The sequence below is a fragment of the Pseudophryne corroboree genome, chromosome 6 (genome assembly GCF_028390025.1).
Source record: "Pseudophryne corroboree isolate aPseCor3 chromosome 6, aPseCor3.hap2, whole genome shotgun sequence".
In the NCBI taxonomy this organism is placed as follows: domain Eukaryota; kingdom Metazoa; phylum Chordata; class Amphibia; order Anura; family Myobatrachidae; genus Pseudophryne; species Pseudophryne corroboree.
Window position 1 is genome coordinate 266,753,127 of NC_086449.1, and position 19,966 is coordinate 266,773,092.

Sequence of the window (19,966 nt, forward strand, 5' to 3'; positions counted from 1 at the left end):
TTTAGACAGTGTTAGTTAAGAACAAGTGTGCTACTATCTGAATATTTAGTACAAGTATCCTGTGATATACATCCAGTATCTCCTGTGCATTGTTATATCTATATTCATACATATTTATATTCGAGATGTGCGGGTTCGGTTTTACTCGTGGCTCGAAACGGTATCTTATTGGATCACGGATGTCACGCGTTTTGGATAGCCAATAAGCAAAACCCGAAATACCCGAGTAAATCCAAGTAAAACCGAACCCGCTCATCTCTATATATCCCTATCCCTGCGGAGTTGAGTAACAAGTGGGAAACTCCACCGCCGGTCGACTCTCATGTCGCACGTCTTGTGGTGGCATCTGCCTGTCACCACTGTCATTTCACTGAAGGAACCGACGGATAAGCACGTGGAGGGTTGCCTGAAGTTGATTTACTCTCTTACTAGTGCTGTACATATGGCAGCCTCCTGGACTGCAAAAGGAATTGAAGCACGGGTTCAGGCAATTGAGGATGAACTACCTCAGGATTTTTCTGACAATGCCAGACAATATCTGTCTTATATTACCACAGTCTCCCACTATATTCAGGAGGTGGCCTCTGATGCAGGTGTAATGGCGGCCAAGGTGTCTACTACGTCTATCCTGGCTCGCCTAATTCTGTGGTTGAGGTCCTGGAAGGTACACCTGGACTTCAAAAAGAGCTTGGAGGTGCTCCCTTTTCTCTTACGTCCTAGAAGATACTGGGTTCCATTTAGTACCATGGGGTATAGACGGGTCCACTAGGAGCCATGGGCACTTTAAGAATTTGATAGTGTGGGCTGGCTCCTCCCTCTATGCCCCTCCTACCAGACTACTTAGAAAATGTGCCCGGAGTACCCGGTCAAGCTGAAGGAAGATCTTGAAGAGTTTTCTGCTTTTATTTTCTTTGTTATTTTCAGGCAGGGCTGGTTGGCACCAGGCTGCCTGCTTCATGGGACTTGGGGGGGAACGGCCCAACCTCTTGAAGGGTTAATGGTCCCGTTCCCTGCTGACAGAACACTAAGCTCCTGAGGGAACTATTCGCAAGCCCCACCATGGCGAGCGTACATTCCCGCAGCACACCGCCACCCCTAACAGTGCCAGAAGAATGGAGAGTGGTGAGTACTGAGCCAGCGTCCTGGTTAGCGGGGTGCTGGCCATTATGGCATCACAAGGGTACGGAGACACGGCTTCTAAATGGGGCAGAATGTGTCTCCAGACACAGTACACAACTGCGTCTCCGTATGCTGTACACAGTACCCAGACTGGCAACACAGCCTTAAAACGATTTATCTCTATTTTAAGCACCAGATTCCTCAGTCAGTATTAAAAAAAAATGGGAACACTGCATGCCATTGAAGGGGCGGGACTTCACTATGAGAGGATCCAGCAGCTCACCAGCGCCATTTTCCCTCTGCAGTGGACACAGACGCTGCCAGGACAGGGACGCGCAGCTCCTCCGGTGTGACTCCAAATTACCTCAGCGGTACCACGGGGTCATAGCAGGGGGGGAGCAACTATTAGTGTACTAAGTCCCCTATCGGTACTTAGTCTGCGATCCAGCTAAGCTTGGCATTAGCGATGAGCGTGGTGGGGGCTGGCTCCAAACAACTCTGTCTCCCTGAAGGGCTCTTTGTGGGTTAATTGTGCTTAACCTTTTTCTGTGTGTGTGTGTGCTGTCACATTTACATTATGTCCGGCAAAGAGTGTGTTTCTTATACAGCGGAGTGTTCCTCTTCGCCAGGGGGCTCACTACTGGGTACTCAGGGATCACAAGCTAGCGGGGTTGAACCGGAGTGTGTTAATTCTCTTGAATGATTTCCACTCTTTCTACAAAATTGTCCCGCAATGAGAAAGAGACGCAATACTTAAAACAAACTGTGGATGAGTTTATGAACAGAGACTCAGTCCCCAAAAAATCATCTCAGTCCCCTCCCATTTGTCCGCAAAAGCGATCTCTGGCCCATATCCTGCAATCTGACTCTGAAGCTGATAGGTCAGACTTGGAGGAGGGTGAGGTAGACTTGGAGGGGGGTGGGATGTGGCTCTGTCACAGGGAATAGAGGCTCTTATAGATGCTATCAGAGATGTTCTGCATATTCCTGATAAGGTGTCAGAGGAGTGTGAGGAATCTTATTTTAATGTAAAGAAGAAGAAGAAGTTACTTTTCCTATGTCAAATGTAATTGAATACCCTGTTTGAAGAACCATGGGTTAATCCTGATAAGAAGTTTCAGATCTCTAAAAGGTTGCTCTCATCTTTTTCTTTTCCTCTGGAGGATAGGAAAAAATGGGAAAATCCACCGATAGTGGACGCATCAGTTTCTAGGTTGTCACGAAAAATGGTATTGCCTGTTCCTGGTGCAGCCTTCCTAAAAGACACGGCTGATCGTAAAATTGAGACTACACTCAAGTCATTGTACACAGCTGCTGGGGTGGCCCAAAGACCCACTATTGCATGTGCGTGGATCACTAAAGCCATTGCGAAATGGTTAGGTAACCTAATTGAGGGGTTAGATTCCTTATCTAGGGGGGATGTTGTCTTACTCCTGCAGCATATACAGGGCTCTGCAAACTTTATGGTGGAAGCCATAAAGGAAATAGGCGTGTTTAACGCATGCACCACTGCTATGGCAGTGTCGGCATGCAGGGGCTTATGGCTACGCTAGTGGACTAATGATACAGACTCCAGGAAAGGCGTGGAAGGCCTGCCATTCACAGGAGAGGCCTTGTTTGGAGATGAACTAGACAAATGGATCTCCACAGCTACTGCGGGTAAGTCTACGTATCTTCCTTCTGCAGCCCCCCTACCAAGAAGACTTATTCAGCTTCTAAGTTACAGTCCTTTCGGACGGCCAAGTTCAAGGGCAAATCCAGAGGTAAACCACGCAAACGTGCAACTGCAGGTGCTCAGGAACAGAGCTCAGGCTCTGCTTCCTCAAAGACTTCAGCATGACGGTGGACCGCAATGCTTGGAAGGCTGTCAGGTGGGAGCCCGATACAATTCTTGAGTCAGATCTGGTCAAATTCGGGCAAGGATCCCTGGGTCATAGATCTTATTTCCCAGGGCTACAGACGAGTTTCAAGAGCTCCCACCTCACAGATTCTTTAAATCAGGCTTGCCAGTTTCACAAGAGACGAGTATAACTTTACAGCATGCCATCCCAAAACTGGTACAGACTCAGGTCATTGTTCCAGTACCACCTCATCTACTAAACAAGGGGTACTATTCTAACTTGTTCGTAGTACCGAAGCCGGACGGTTCGGTAAGGTGGATGTAAAATATCTTACGTGGAAGACAGTCACACTGTTGGCATTGGCTTCAGCAAGACGTGTGTCGGAGCTGGGAGCTTTGTCTCACAAAAGTCCCTATTTAATTTTCCATAAGGACAGAGCTGAACTCAGAACTCGTCAGCAATTTCTTCCTAAAGTGGTGTCCACATTTCATGTCAACCAACCTATTGTGGTTCCTGTTGTCACTGACACCTCTGCTACTTCAAAGTCTTTGGATGTTGTGAGGGCTTTGGAGGTGTATGTGAAAAGAACAGCTCATCACAGAAAAATGGACTTATTTGTTCTTTATGATCCCAATAAGATTGGGTGTCCTGCTTGAAAGCTGACAATTGCACGCTGGATCAGACTTACTATCCAGCATGCTTATTCCACAGCAGGTTTGCCATGTCCAAAATCTGTACAGGCCCACTCTACTAGGTCGTGGGTTCTTCCTGGGTGGCTGCCCGGGGTGTCTCAGATTTACAGCTCTGCCGAGCAGCTACTTGGTCAGGTTTGAATATGTTTGCTAAGTTCTACAAGTTCTATACTTTGGCCTCTGAGGACCATCAGTTTGGTCAATCAGTTCTGCAGGTACCTCAGCACTCTCCATCCCGTTTTGGGAGCTTAGGTTCATCCCCATGGTACTAAATGGACCCCAGTATCCTTTCGGATGTAAGAGAAAATAGATAATACACTCGCCAATGCAAGTACTAGGCCTCATGGTGTCTGCTTTCGACATAGTAGAATATGCTCAATTTAATTCCCGCCCTCTGCAGAGGTTAATCTTTTCCAAGTGGTATGGCCTGCCTCATCGGATCAGATCTCAAATGCTCTCCTTGACTCCGGAGGTTCGTCTGTCACTGAGCTGGTGGCTACAGGACCAACAGTTGAGCATGGGCCGTCCCTTCTGGATCTCCAACTGGGTCCTCCTGACAACGGATGCCAGTTTATGGCCCACGTTGGAGCAACACTCTCTCCAGGGTCGATGGACCAGGGAGGAATCTCTCCTCCCGATAAACATTCTGGAATTGCGGGCAGTGTTCAATGTGTTGACACTGGCCCTACCTCTAGTACAGAACAGGCCCGTTCAAGTACAATCAGACAATGCCACCACGGTGGCATACATAAATCATCAAGGTGGCACTCAAAGCTGCATGGCAATGCTGGAACTATCAAATATCCTATGTTGGGCGGAACACCATCTGCCGGCAATATCGGCAGTGTTTATTCCCGGAGTCCTCAATTGGGAATCGGATTTCCTCAGTCGTCAGGACGTTCACACCGGAGAGTGGAGTCTTCATCTGGAAGTCTTTCAACTCCTAGTGGACAAGTGGGGCTTACAGATGTGGACCTGATGGCGTCTCGACACAATCACAAGGTCCCGCCTTCGGATCAAGGACAAGGGATCCTCAAGCAGCGTTCGTGGATGCACTGGCAATTCCATGGAACTTTTGGCTGCCATACGGGTCCCCTCCAGTGTCACTTCTGCTCAGGGTACTACGGAAGTTCAAGCAAGAAAGAGGAATGTTACTTCTAGCCGCTCCAGCGTGGCCCAGACGGCATTGGTTCTCAGACCTGCAGGGTCTATCGATCGAGCGTCCTCTTCTGCTTCCTCAATGCCCAGACCTCCTCGTTCAGGGCCCTTGTGTCTATCCGGACCTGGTCAGACTGGCTTTGACGGCGTAGCTCTTGGGACTTTACTCCTGAGGCTCAAGGGATTCTCAGAGGCGGTTATTCAAACTATGTTGTAGGCCCGCAAACCGGCTTCTGCACGGATTTATTACAGGGTCTGGAACTCTTACTTCACATGGTGTGCTGCTAAGAATTATGATGCCTATTCCTTCAGAACTTCCAGGCTTTTGGCTTTTCTGCAACAAGGCCTAGATTTAGGCCTTCATCTGGCCTCCCTCAAGGTTCATATATCTGCCTTGTCGGCGTGATTTTAGAGGAAAATTGCGTTTATTCCTGACGTTCATAATTTCACTCGGTGTTTTACGGATTCAGCCTCCCTATGTGCCTCCGGTGGCTCCATGGGATCTGTCTGTTGTCTTAAATGCCCTACAAGAGTCTCCATTTGAACCTCTTGAGTCTGTGGATCTTAAATGTCTTACACTTTAGGTCGTATTTTTACTGGCTATTGCCTCTGCTAGGAGAGTGTCGGACTTAGGCGCTTTGCCCTGTCATCCACCCTTTCTGATTTTTCACCGTGACCGGGCAGTTCTTCGAACTCGCCCTGGTTATCTACCTAAGGTGGTATCATCTTAACCAAGAGATTGTGGTTCCGTCCTTTATCTCTTCTGGTTTGTCCTCCAAAGAGCAGTCTTTGGATGTGGTACAGGCTCTACGTATTTATGTAGAGAGGACTGCCTCCTTCAGGAGGTCAGATACACTTTTTGTACTTTTTGGTTTTCACAAACTTGGCTGGCCTGCGAATAAGCAAACCTTGGCCATATGGATTAGAATGGTGATTGCACAAGCCTATGCACAGGCTGGTCTTCCAACTCCTGCTGCTATTAAAGTCCATTCTACTCAGTTTGTTGGACCTTCTTGGGCGACTTGCTGAGGCGCGTCCGCTGAACAATTGTGCAAGGCGGCTACGTGGTCCTCAGTGAACATGTTCATCAGGTTCTATGTTGATACTTCCGCCTCCCAGGATGTTTCCTTTGGACGATGGGTTCTTGTACCCGCTACGGTGCGTCCCCTCCCATGAGGAACTGCTTTAGGACATCCCCGATGTATTCCCTGTGGGATCCCAGTGTACCCCGCTGCAGAAAAGGAGATTTATGGTAGACGTACCATGGTTAAATCTCTTTCAGCGAGGTACACTGGATTCCACAGGGCGCCCACCCTGACGCACTTAGCTTCTTTGGGTTTGTATGGCATTAGCCGCTAATCCCTTCTCCTGTCGTGAGAATGTAGTTCTATGTGACTAACTTCTACCGTCTTTTACCTGCTACTGCATTGGACTGGTTAACGAAACTGAGCTCCAGTGCCTGGAGGCGGGGTTATAGAGGAGGCGGTGTAATGCATCCTGGGAACAGTCAAAGCTTTAGCCTGTTGGTGCCTTGGATCAAGATCCAACTCTACACCCGACGTATTCCCTGTGGAATCCAGTGTACCTCGCAGAAAGAGATTTAACCATGGTAAGTCTACATAAATCTCCTTTTGTTTTTCTTTTTAAAGCTCTGTAAAAATAGTTATAAACAAACCATGTTTTTTCCAAATATATTAACTCAAAACAAACTTACATTTTTTGGTTGTTATATAACTGTGACAGTTCTCACTACTTGTTTTGTTTTTAACATCCACTAATTCATACTTGCCTACCCTCCCGGAAATGGTCGGGAGGCACCCGAAAATCGGGTCACCCTCCTGGCTCCCCGGAAAGGTGGGCAAGCCTCCCGTTTTCCCTGTCAGGCCCTCCGCCTCGGCCGCCCACAGCAGGAACAGGTGGGCGGTCCGAGGGAATCTGATGATGCGATTCGGGTTGAATCGCGCCATCGTAGCTCCACCCCGCTATACAGTGCCCATTTTCTTAACACTGTATAGCGGGGGCGGAGCCACAAATGTGATCATGATACCACGCCCCCCGGACGGCCCACTTCCCAGTAATTATGCCTTTGGACAGCCCACAGTGATTGACCACGCCCCCGGACAGCCCATCATGCCGCTGGCCATGCCTCCATGTGCCTACAACGCTGCCAGGGGGCAGCAAAGTAGGCAAGTATGCATTAATTTCACATTTCTCAAGTCTCTTGGTGCTTACTTATTTAATATGAGTCATGGTGGCTAAAGTCAGACAGAAAAACATTAGGAGGCCTCCGTATTCATTATCTTTATACAGGGCAAGATGATGTCTTTTTTGGCGAGTTGAACGTCTGGCTAGTATAAAACAGCATGTAAGCCAAAGGGGTTTGCACTGTGGATTCTGCAATGCTGAAATGCTTCATGTCATCAAAGGCATTCCACTCTTTGGTCCCAGGATGTTTGCAGTACGCAGTGTAATGGCCAAAATCTAACTCTCCGGAATGATTCTGAAAAAAAAAAAATATTTTGTCAATACAGGTTGAGTATCCCATATCCAAATATTCCGAAATACGGAATTTTTTGAGTGAGAATGAAATAATGAAACCTTTGTTTTCTGATGGCTCAATGTACACAAACTTTGTTTAATACACAAAGGTATTAAAAATATTGTATTAAATGACCTTCAGGCTGTGTGTATAAGGTGTATATGAAACATAAATGAATTGTGTAAATGTACACACACTTTGTTTAATACATAAAGTTATTAAAAAATATTGCCTAAAATGACCTTCAGGTGTGTGTATAAGGGGTATATGAAACATAAATGCATTCTGTGCTTAGACTTGGGTCCCATCACCATGATATCTCATTATGGTATGCAGTTATTCCAAAATAGGGAATAATCCGATATCCAAAATACTCCTGGTCCCAAGCATTTTGGATAAGGGATACTCAACCTGTATCTATATTATTAGTATGAGAAGGTGGTTTTGTAGCCATACGTTTGGAATTGATTATGTATCACTATGTGGGCGATAGTTAATTGTTTATTGTGGCACCGATGGAGAAATTCAATTGTTGCTCTGGTTGGGCGTGAACAGACGCCGACATTCAACTTGCACCCCGCAGGGGTGGTGAGCTGAAATGTGCGAAGTGACCCATTTGGGCACCCAAACTGCACTTCTTGCTTTGCGCCCAATAGTTTAGTCTTTACGCGGCTAAACCCGGTCTGTTTGGGTGCGATATAATCGAATATCGCCCTATGACTAAAATATTATTACTGCTGTATACTTTATTGTAAGCAGCTATTCTCTATTTAAAAAATCCCAAAACATTCCATTTCAATAATGCTTTTATACATAGAGGCCACTACAGTGAACAGCTGTGTTTAAGTAATTATTTTCTTTAGAAACTCTTTTGACATCACTAGTGCATGGTGTCCTCTCCTTTGGACTTCTACCAAAATTAGAAGGTATGCCACCTAGTGGCAGCTTTTCCCCCCCTCCATATACAGTAAGGTCCAAATAAAATGGTGGAGAAAAGTTCACCAGCACCAAGCACTTAAGGGATTTCTGTAAAATATTTTATAAAAGATAGTAGAGGAGGTAAAAAAATAAATTCAAGTAAAGTAATGTTAAGGACATGGCAATTACAGTTTAATGCCAAATAATGCAAAATCATGCACTTGGGTCTCAAAAATCCAAAAGCTAAATATAGTATTAATGGCACTATACTGGAAACTACTGAGGAGGAAAGGGATCTAGGAGTCACTATTTCAGGTGGCTTAAAGGCAGGTAAGCAATGTAACAAAGCAATGAGGAATGCTAGTCAGATGCTCGGTTGCGTAGGGAGAGGAATCAGCAGCAGAAAAAAAAGTAATAATGCCACGGTATAGGTCATTGGTACGGACTCATCTAGAATACTGTTTAATTCTGGAGGCCATATCTTCAGAAGGTTATTAATACATGAGACTGTACAAAGAAGGGCAACTAAAATGGTACATGCCCTACATCACAAAACATACCCAGAAAGACAAACATTTCAATATGTATAGTTTGTAGTAGAGAAGGGAAAGTGGGGACATGATAGAAACTTAAACATTCTTCAAATGAAGGGAAGTATTAGAACACGAGGACATGCACTGAAACTGGAGGGAGGTAGGTTCAGGGGAAATTTGAGGAAAAATTACTTCATAGAATAGTAGACACGTGGAATAGCCTCCTATCAGAGGTGGTAGAGGCTAAGACAGTAGAGCAATTTAAACATGCATGGGATAAGGATATATATGTTGTAGCGCTCAACCTGTGCGAATGTGTAAATGATGATGCTGTGAAACTAGAATTCTGAAAAATAATTCAAGGTTTATTATTGTTAATAAAGGACACAAACATATATTTCGTGTACATGCATTTTTTTTTTCATTTTTTTTTTCATTTTTTTCATTTTTTCTTCATTTTTTTCCATTTCTTTTTAAATTACCTCCCTTTTTTTCAGCCTGTACGGTTTTTCAACATTTTTTTCCCTTGATATATATATATATATATATATATATATATATATATATACAGTCTTTCCAAGCAATATATATATATATATATATATAATCTCGATCATATATATGTATACATATAATTTTTTCAAACCATACATTCATAATTTCTGAATGCATGTACACGAAATATATGTTTGTGTCCTTTATTAACAATAATAAACCTTGAATTATTTTTCAGAATTCTAGTTTCACAGCATCATCATTTACACATTCGCACAGGTTGAGCGCTACAACATATGAATTATTGCTTGTTCCTTATAGGCTAGTCACCCTATTTTTGTAGCAGCTCGCTGAACTCATCCACCCAGTGCGCTGGTACAACCCCCCTACAATAAAAGCATTTGCAAGTGACCATTTACCAGCTGCAAGGGTCCACACATGGGATTGACGGATATTAGAACCAACAGAGACACGAGGGCACAATCTGTGTTTTCCACATTAATTAAGACACATGAACAAACAGGAACAAACCACGAGTTCTGTCACACATTCCTACAACTAGAAAAACTCATCAACAAAGAGACGCACGTGTGGTGGGACAATCACACACTCAAATGGTATCTACACAACACTCGAATACCAAAAGGTCTCAAAATTAAGAAGACACCAACACACTTTCTAGACGACCTAACATTCATGACAAAATGGGACACCATACTACAAGATTGCTCCACTAAACTTACCGAATTACTCATCACACACAACGAGGGGTACCTCCAGACATTGAACACAGAGATTGGTATATTAGACGAACAATTAGAACCATACAAAAAAGAATTAGAATACAAAAAACTGGCAGAATTAACGGCCAATAGACTACTGAGAGGAGAGAACAAAATCATTGAAATAAAAAAACGTAAAATTCTCAGAGACAAATTTGGTATCAAAAAAACACGCAACCCAGGACAACATCCCCAGAAAAGACCCCCTCTAATTAAATCCAACATACACAAGACAAATCATCGACAAGGTAGTCCTCTATACAAGAAACTAAACCTAACCTATCAACAATACATGAAGAAAATACACAGCAAACAAGAACAGTTCCCACAGCTATTTCTTGATCAGTCGACAAACTCTATCGACACTAGCACAGAGACAGAGGTCTCTTTTTCCGTATACGAGTTGGCAGATGAAACACATTATGACAATCTAGCTAGACAATCACTGGAGAGAGGGTGGGCAAATAGTCACCATCACAGTATACTGATCAACGAAAGGACAGCCACGAGACAGTATCAATCACTCAGAATAATCCGAACGACAAAGAGTCAACCACAGGTCAGATAGAAGATATACCAACCACATCATGTGCAAACCAGAATCAGAGTCTTTTTTTAGAGCTGACTCCAATAATGGGCCGGGCACTACAAACCAACAGCACTCCCAACAAAAATCTCAAAAGGAAGTTAGAAAAACTAGAAGAGGTTGTAGAGGAGGGGAAAAGAACAAGAACATCACCTCACAAATAAATATAGAAATAGGAAAGGGAGTATTCAATCTCAGCAACATTACACTTACTGATAGTCACCTCAAACTATTAGACAAAGGCCTGAAATATGCCCCAACAAACAAAATTGACAAGTTCCACACATATCTAGATCTACATAAATTTACACGCAAATTGACACTCAAAAAATTTTTTGCAAGCACAACTCCAGCGGCCCTTAGGAACCAGCAAGAAACACCAATTACCACAGACAACATAAAACATACCAACTTCAAGCCACCATCCAAATTTTACCCAAGTCACATGAAAGGTTCACAAATAGATGCCTTTGTCAAGATGGTGGAGAAAGACATAGACAAAATCAGAACCAAGAGACCCACTAACAACATGACAAAAAAAGAACATGAAGCACTCAAAGATCTACAAGACAATCATGCAATCATAATAAAACCAGCAGACAAGGGAGGAGGTATAGTCATATTGAACAAAACAGACTATTTGACAGAGGCACACAGAATTCTGGGTGATAGAGAAACATACACCGAACTGAGCCATGATCCAACACAACTTTTCAAGAAACAGCTAGAAACACACATATCAAAAGGTTTCAGTAACGGGATTCTAAACAAACATGAACAAGATTTCATAAACACACAGCATCCAATAATCCCAGTCTTCTACTATTTACCCAAAGTACATAAAAATCCCATTCATCCGCCAGGGAGACCAATAATATCAGGCATAGGATCCTTGACATCACACCTTTCTGAATATCTAGACACCATCTTACAACCCTACGTACAACAACAACAGTCTTATCTGAGAGACACTACACATGTCCTCAATCTCCTACAAGACATCAAATGGACAGACGATCTATGGCTGGCAACAACCGATATAACATCTCTATATACAGTGATTGATCATGATCAGGGACTAGCCAGCATAGATTACCACTTACACAAAGATAATAGCATGACATCAGCCCAAATAGAGTTTATGCTTGACAGCATATCATTTATTTTACGACACAATTATGTCTGGTTTGAAAACCAATTTTATCTTCAGGCAAGGGGTACCGCCATGGGCACGAGATTCGCCCCAAGCTACGCCAATCTCTTTATGAGTTGGTGGGAAGACCTCAACATCTGGTCCAATCCCGAGCTCGGGACGAATCTCGTGCTCTGGAGGCGTTTCATCGATGACATCCTAATCATATGGCGGGGCGACGAACAATCACTAACTGAATTTCTGCACCTCATAAACTCCAATACCAACAATCTGAAATTCACCACAAACTACAGTAGAACTAGTGTAGAGTTTCTCGACCTCAACATTTTCATTGACGAAGGACAGATTCACACTAAGACCTATCAGAAACCTGTAGATGTCAATAGCTTCATCCTGGCCACCAGCTGGCATCACCCGAGCTGGCGCCAGACTGTACCTAAGGGACAATTTTTAAGAATTCGTAGGAACTGCTCAAAATTAGAAGACTATCGCATACAAGGTCAGGAACTGGCTGCCAAATTTACAGACAAACTATACGAGACTGATCAGGTCCAACAGGCTTTCGAAGAGGTGACAATAACAGATAGAACAGAACTACTCAGATACAAAGAAAAAGGACAGAAAGAGAAACACCATGACGATAATATCCCCTTTATAACAAACTATTCAGGACAAGTTAATCAAGTGAGACATATTATAAAGAAACATTGGCCACTGTTATTAGAAGATGAAATCCTCAACGACATTTTACCAACAGGACCCAAGTTCATATTTAGAAAAGCACCAGACATTAAGAAAAATTTAGTTCACAATCATATACCACCACAAACCATGAAACAAACAAGTATAGACGGAAACATTCCCAAGCACGGTTTCTATTTTTGTGGGTTCTGCCAAGGATGCAAGAACGCAAAAATACGAAGTACAAAACCCATTTCAGAATTCACATCATGTACCACCAACAAGAAATATCAAGTGAAAGAACGATTGACTTGCACCAGCAAAGGGGTCATTTATCTCATAGAATGCCCATGTAAAAAACAATATGTGGGGAGGACAACAAGACCACTTAAGACACGAATCAATGAACATATAAGGAACATCAAAAAGGGCTATGAGGATCATAGCCTGTCACGACATTATAAAGAAATGCACAATAGTGAACCAGATACTCTGAAATTTATGGGCATACAAGGAGTACAACAAAATTGGAGGGGTGGAAATTTTGTGCATCACATGAACACAACAGAGTTGAGATGGATATTTGAACTCAAGACCTTTGCACCGCAGGGACATAACCTGGATAATGAAGTGAAAGCCATTATCTGCAATCAATGACATATCAATGTGGAGGATCACACCCTACCACACTGATACACATCAGATGAATGACTACTTTACACATACCTCCCCCCCCCCCCCATATCTCATTCCTCCCTCCCCCCTCCCCAACACCGCTATTATGGGTCCTAAAACAATACAAACTACCTAAACCACGTTTTATACTTTCAATTTCATTTCGCAAATTTATTTTAATTTTATCTTTAGGTTCATATTTATTTTCATTTTTTCTTATTTTTATTTATTCTTATCTTTACATCTAATTTCTTCTTTTACTCTCATTTTCATTATTAATATTTTTATTTCCATTTTCTATTTATAATTTTATTTACATATATGTTCACTTATACTTTCAATCTATTACACTTTATGTACATTTAGATGTATAATTTTATTCTTCATTCATCTTATATTATAAATGATGACAAGCGGGGGAGTGTGAAATACATCACCCACCAAGTTAGAATTGATAACACGATTATCAACATTCTATACCAACCAAAAACAATATCCAAGTGATATTTCTCTCTCATCCCATACTGTGATCACACTCCAAGCACCCATCAATGTCAATCCAACTTGATTGAAGTCCAGTTAGACCAATAAGGAACGGACAAAACCAAAAGGAGGCGGATACTGACATGCAAACCAATGAGATTGAATCAATCCCCCTTTTTAAGGGAGACCCGATCCATGAACATTACCTACACATCCCTGGAAGAAGACCCCTAGAGGGTTGAAACGCGTTGGGCCTATACCTTCAAACTACCTCATTCACATTGAAACTGCACTGACAGCACGAGCCGTAGAAATCCTGCAGAACATTGCCGAGCGGGGATCACGTGATTCCCCTACCCGGAAGCAGACACCAGCGACGGAGAAACATCAGAAGGAGGAAGGTAAGCCGGTGGGGTGTATTGCCGAGTCGACCAGCGTAGGAGGGGGGAGAGAGAGGTAGCAGCTCCGGGCCCGGCGGACGAAGCGCAGTGACGGCTCTAAACAAGCCTACACTGCCGATCACCGCTAGTTCAATCCCTGTGGTGGCTGGATCCTCTATCACTGTCCGAACCAGGACAGGGTGAGTGCGTCCTCCCACGGGGCATACACAGTCCGGTACTCCCTGTCCCCTTACCCTCCCCGCACCAGGCGCACCCAGAACCCCGGGGAAACACCGCAATCACCGTTAAGCAAGTCACCATCAGCCTGCTCGAACCGTGTAGTCAGCGGGACGCCGCTGACTAATATGTGAATGACTTTGAATGCTGCACAACTATTTAAATAACTTAATCAGCTGGGTCACAGCCAAAGAGACAATTCCTCTGTTTTCCTTTGATTTTTTTTTCATTTTTTTCATTTTTTCTTCATTTTTTTCCATTTCTTTTTAAATTACCTCCCTTTTTTTCAGCCTGTACGGTTTTTCAACATTTTTTTCCCTTGATATATATATATATATATACAGTCTTTCCAAGCAATATATATATATATATATATATATATATATAATCTCGATCATATATATGTATACATATAATTTTTTCAAACCATACATTCATAATTTCTGAATGCATGTACACGAAATATATGTTTGTGTCCTTTATTAACAATAATAAACCTTGAATTATTTTTCAGAATTCTAGTTTCACAGCATCATCATTTACACATTCGCACAGGTTGAGCGCTACAACATATGAATTATTGCTTGTTCCTTATAGGCTAGTCACCCTATTTTTGTAGCAGCTCGCTGAACTCATCCACCCAGTGCGCTGGTACAACCCCCCTACAATAAATGGGATAAGGATAACCTTACAAAGAAATAAGGATCAAATAAGGTTTGAGGTAAAAATATGGTGGGAAAAAAAAGGGGGCAGGCTAGATGGGCCAAGTGCTTCTTATCTGCCGTCCCATTTTAGGTTTCATAATATGGTAGTTTTTTTTATCAAATATTTTTTTTCAGTTGATGTAAAATCCTATTTCACTTCAGTGGACATCGCGCAACACACAGATCCATACTCTTAAGTCACATGTCCACTTCAGTGGACATTGTGCAATAAAATCAAATTCCGTTCACTAAAGTGAAATGGGCTGACTTTCTAGGTATGAAGCAAACTCAGAACTAATTGAAAATACTTAGGTTATAAACACTGAGGACATTTTTGTTTCTGGATGAATTTATCCATAACTAGGCATAAAAAATAAATTTTTAACATAGAGGATTTTTTTGTTTCTGGAGAATAAGCAATGTAAGAACAAATTGGAATCATACCAGACATTTGATTATTCATTATAGCTTTTTTGCAAAAATATAAATAAATATTTTCATGGTTAAAAAACAGTTGAACGAGAAAAGCGCAATTTTTTTATGTTGCAGATGCATGTTGTCCTCTCAAGTGGACAAGTGTATAACATCTTTAGTTTCATAGTTTTAAAACACTTTTTGGGTGGTATTCAAATTATATATCACACCCAATCTCCTCCCTAAAGTGATCCCCGTTATTGCGCATATCGCGCCCATAGTAATCGGGTTTAGCGGCATAAAGAATTGGGCACCCTCGTTACTCTGGTAGTAGTAAGTGGAAATGATTATACCAAGCCCGTCAGCAGAAACAGAACAGGTGTGGAAGGGGGTGAAAAGAATCGAATACCGCCCTTTGTGTTTTTAAAAGTCCTGAAGACCAAAAAAACATTTTAAAAAAAATCTTGCATTAGCTTATCATAATTCATGCATGAAGGGATTCAAGCAAATTCGTTCACCAAATCGTCACTTTTTTTTTGGGGGGGGGGGGGGAGGAAGTGCATTAATTTGTCGTTTAAGATGGAGGCGTATGTAGGGATGCAACATTTTGCATTTCCTAATGGGAGGAGGTGGGCAGGTCCGTGATGTTCCATGCTGAATTTCAGCTATTTCTATTTGCTGTTTGCGGGGTGCTGCACAGCATTTTTACGTCGGCAAGATTACTTGAATGTTCCAGTTACACTGAGGCTGCTGGTAAACAGGAGTCCACTTTTAAGTGCATTTTTTTTTTTATAGGAAAACACTTTTTAAGGTTTACTGTGACCAATGTAATAAAGCCAAACTCAAAAATGTCTTAAGGTCATAAATACAGTTCCAATGTGGTATCTCGCTCATGATTAATTAACCACGTATATGAGGGCAAACGGAGCAGTATTTAAGGAAGAATTAAAAACAATACATTAATGTAAGTGTTGATAGGGGATGTGGTTAAAATCCTGGCAGTCGGGATGCTGACAGCGATATGCCCACGGATAGGATCCCGGTGGTAAGGGTTAGGCTGGGCTGGGAGTAGAGTGAAAATACTCACCAGGCTCCATCAGGATTCCACTGTCGGTCTTCTGACTGTTGGGATCCTGACTGCTGGGATTTCGTACCCAACCCATTTCATAAAAGGTAGGTACAGGTTCATTTTCAAGGGCAGTTCAAAACTATGGAATGGTGAATTTATGTAAAGCAAACACAATCCACACACATAAGCCATATTAGTCAAATCCAGTCAGTGGATCCCGAGGGGCTCATGTTTATTTTTGAACAATGACTTCACAGACGTGGTTCAGTTGATTTTCCATTTTGTTATGTGAGTTTTCCTATAAAATGTGTTATATAATTTGGTTTGTTAACTTTTTGGCTGCTAGTGAGCAACACAAAACTGGAGCGTGAGTCCATCTCACCAAGTGGTGAGAAAACTGACCTATCCCTGCCCACGTGTATTGTTGCAGCAAAAAACCTATTACAGTGTCTTAATCACAACGTATGCCTCCTTGCCAAGAAGCAGCAAAAATGCCAGAGCCATGGCCTACCTGAGGCTAACAGCTACTGTATTCAGGAACGTATGACAATACCTCTATTCTGTTTGGGAAACATTTTTTTTTCTTTAGTAATGCAAAAATGCATAATCTTTTTGCTGCTGTTCATATCCTTGCATGTGATTATTGGTACATTCAGGTAATACTTTTAATATTTAAAACAACCCAATGCTAGTCTTCAAGATAGTGTAAAATAAATTCACCATGAATGATAATACAGGGTGCATATTACTGGTATTGTTCCATTGGGCTGTAAGACCGGTACCACGTCGGACTGTTCTGGTCTTTTCCTGTTGAGTTCACTTCAGAGCATTAAGTTGTTCCATTAATTCTGGAGGACTATGGGTCGCAGCATTGGATCATTAACAAATGGTCACAACATCATACCTCTGCGTAAACCCTCAGGTTACTAAGGATGTCCGGCAAATCTATGCTGCCGGGGCCACTGAAACTGTGTACGAGAACGCAGCCTCTGGCTTTGGAATGCCCAGAAAATGGGTCCAGCACACCCATTTTCAGGAATGCTTCCAAACTTTGCCCTGAAACACCTGCAGACTGTCAAGAGCCTCACAGTGACTGAAGAGCCTCACAGTGGGAGTCATTCCGAGTTGATCGTAGCTGTGCTAAATTTAGCACAGCTACGATCAGGAACACAGACATGCGGGGGGACGCCCATCACAGGGCTAGCCCACCCCGCATGTCAGTCCCTGCCCCGTCGCTGAAGTACAAAAGCATCACACAGCGGCGATGCTTTTGTACTTCAGGAGCAGCTCCCGGCCAGCGCAGCTTTTGCACACTGGCCGGGAGCAACTCATCGCTGCCCAGCTCGCAGCGGCTGCGTGTGACGTCACGCAGCCATTGCGGCCCGCCCCCCGCATGGTCCAGCCACGCCTGCGTTGGCCGGACCGTGCCCACAAAATGGTGCCCAAATGCCGCCATGCCGCCCACTCCCGCCCAGCGACCGCCTCTGCCTGTCAATCAGGTAGAGGCGATCGCTAGGCAATGATAGCCGTCGGCTGTCAGCCATGCGCCGGCGCATTCGCAGTTCTGACCTGAACGCTGCGCTGCGATAAACTGCAGCGAGCGATCAGGTCAGAATGACCCCCAATGTTCTGATCCTGCTTCCATTGTATTTAGAAATTGGAAGAATTTAGCTATCGGGAACGTATAGTCATTAAGTGTTTTTTATTTAGTGACTCTGCATTTCTCTACCCTGTTCCCTCGTTTAAAATTTATGTAGGGAAAAAGTAATATACAAAGAGAAACACTAACTCTCCCTCTGCAGGTGTTTAATGCTCTTCCTTCTCATTCTTCACTTTCATGTTTATGGGATGTACAGTAGCAGTTAGCTCCTTGTAATGCTGCTCTAGTCCATAGTAATTGTGTATATGCTATACAGTGCACAGATTTGTCTTTGACGTGTGTGTGTGTGTGTTGAATGGAATTAGTTTTGTATATTTGTGTGAGTGGTTTCTCTTGTTCCGTTGGAAAGTAAATAACCAATGCAGGAAACAGAAATAAAGATTTTGTTGAGAATATGTTCCTCTGATCCTACACTTACATTGCTTATCAAAATTCTAATCTATAGTATGCATGATGTGGAGCAGCAGAGGGGTTGGATAGAGCCAGAGCCGGCCCTAACCAATATGATGCCCTAGGCAAGATTTTGGCTGATGCCCCCTAGCACCGCCTCTAGTTCCGCCTCTGACCCTGCACCCCTTTCCCAGCACCATCACCCATAGCAGTCCTCATTTTGGTGTCCTACCCCCTATATTTTAAATAGGAACAGTGCGCAAGGGGCATGGCCACACAATAGTACCCCCAATTTAAATTGTGCCACACAGTAGTGCAACTTTATTCACATTTTATCATGCAATAGTGTCCCTTATTCACGTTACATCACAGAGTAGTACCACTTTACCTTATATGCGTTACTTCTCACAGTAGTGCCCTTATCCACATTACATCACACTGAATTGCTCCTTATTTACATTACACCACACTATATTGCTTTTTATTCACATTAGACCACACAGTATTGCCCTTTCTATACGTTAAGCCACAAAGTAGAGCACCTTATACACTTAATGCCACACATTAGTAATGCCTTTATACACATAATACCACACAGTAATGCCTTACACATATGACACACATTATTAATGTCTTTATAAACATAATGCGCCACATTAGGCCAACCTTTATTAATGCCCTTATACACATAATGCCTCTTACACATATGCCGAACACTACTGCACAACCAACCCACCCACACACAGCACTCACCTGGCCGCTAACACCGTAACCTCTGCCTCTGGTTGGATACAGATGTGTCCTCATACATCTTACCTCAATATGCAGCAGGAGATGGCTGGATTGAGTCAGCTGGCAGCTCTGCTAGGTTGGGCACCTTCTTATTTGCATTACTATGTGGCTAGGATGCACATGCTGATTACAAATGATATGCAGTATGCCTATATTCTGTGTGCGACTGTGGCTGTATCTGCATATGAAATACTACATTACAGTGATTTCCAGGAATACACTGTAACGTAGCATTTCGTATGCAGATACAGCTGCAGTCACACATAGACTATAGGCATGCCGCATATTATTTTAATCAGCAGAAGCTGCTTGTGCCCCCAGGCATACCAAATGCCCTAGGCATTTGCCTAGTTTGCCTATGCCTAGGGCCGGCTCTGGATACAGCACTACATATTAATGAAGTGACAATAATTGACACAAGCATGAAATAAGAACAGGAAGGAAAACAGAGTGAGGGGAGATAATTAGGCATGTCACTGCATTCTTGACAACTTTGAATACTAATACTCAGGGACAATATCAAAGGAGATACCCAGTGGGGGGTGGGGGATGCCTTGTGCCTTATGGTGAGTACACATCAGACCGCCAATCGGGCTGATAGTCAGGATGCTTTACCTTCGTCCTGGACCATCCACGTTTGACTACACATATCAGGTGATTTAATA

General features: G+C 43.0%; 1 protein-coding gene across 1 annotated transcript in view; it reads right to left on the reverse strand.

Moving 5' to 3' along the window:
- Positions 1–7,029: 7,029 nt before the first annotated feature.
- The window catches only part of USP50 (ubiquitin specific peptidase 50), a 156,215-nt gene continuing 143,278 nt past the window's right edge, over positions 7,030–19,966 (reverse strand). Inside the window, exon 7 of the mRNA XM_063925994.1 lies at positions 7,030–7,310. Coding sequence (XP_063782064.1) covers positions 7,113–7,310 — 198 coding nt within the window. The 3' untranslated portion in view covers positions 7,030–7,112. The remainder of the gene's footprint in view (positions 7,311–19,966) is intronic.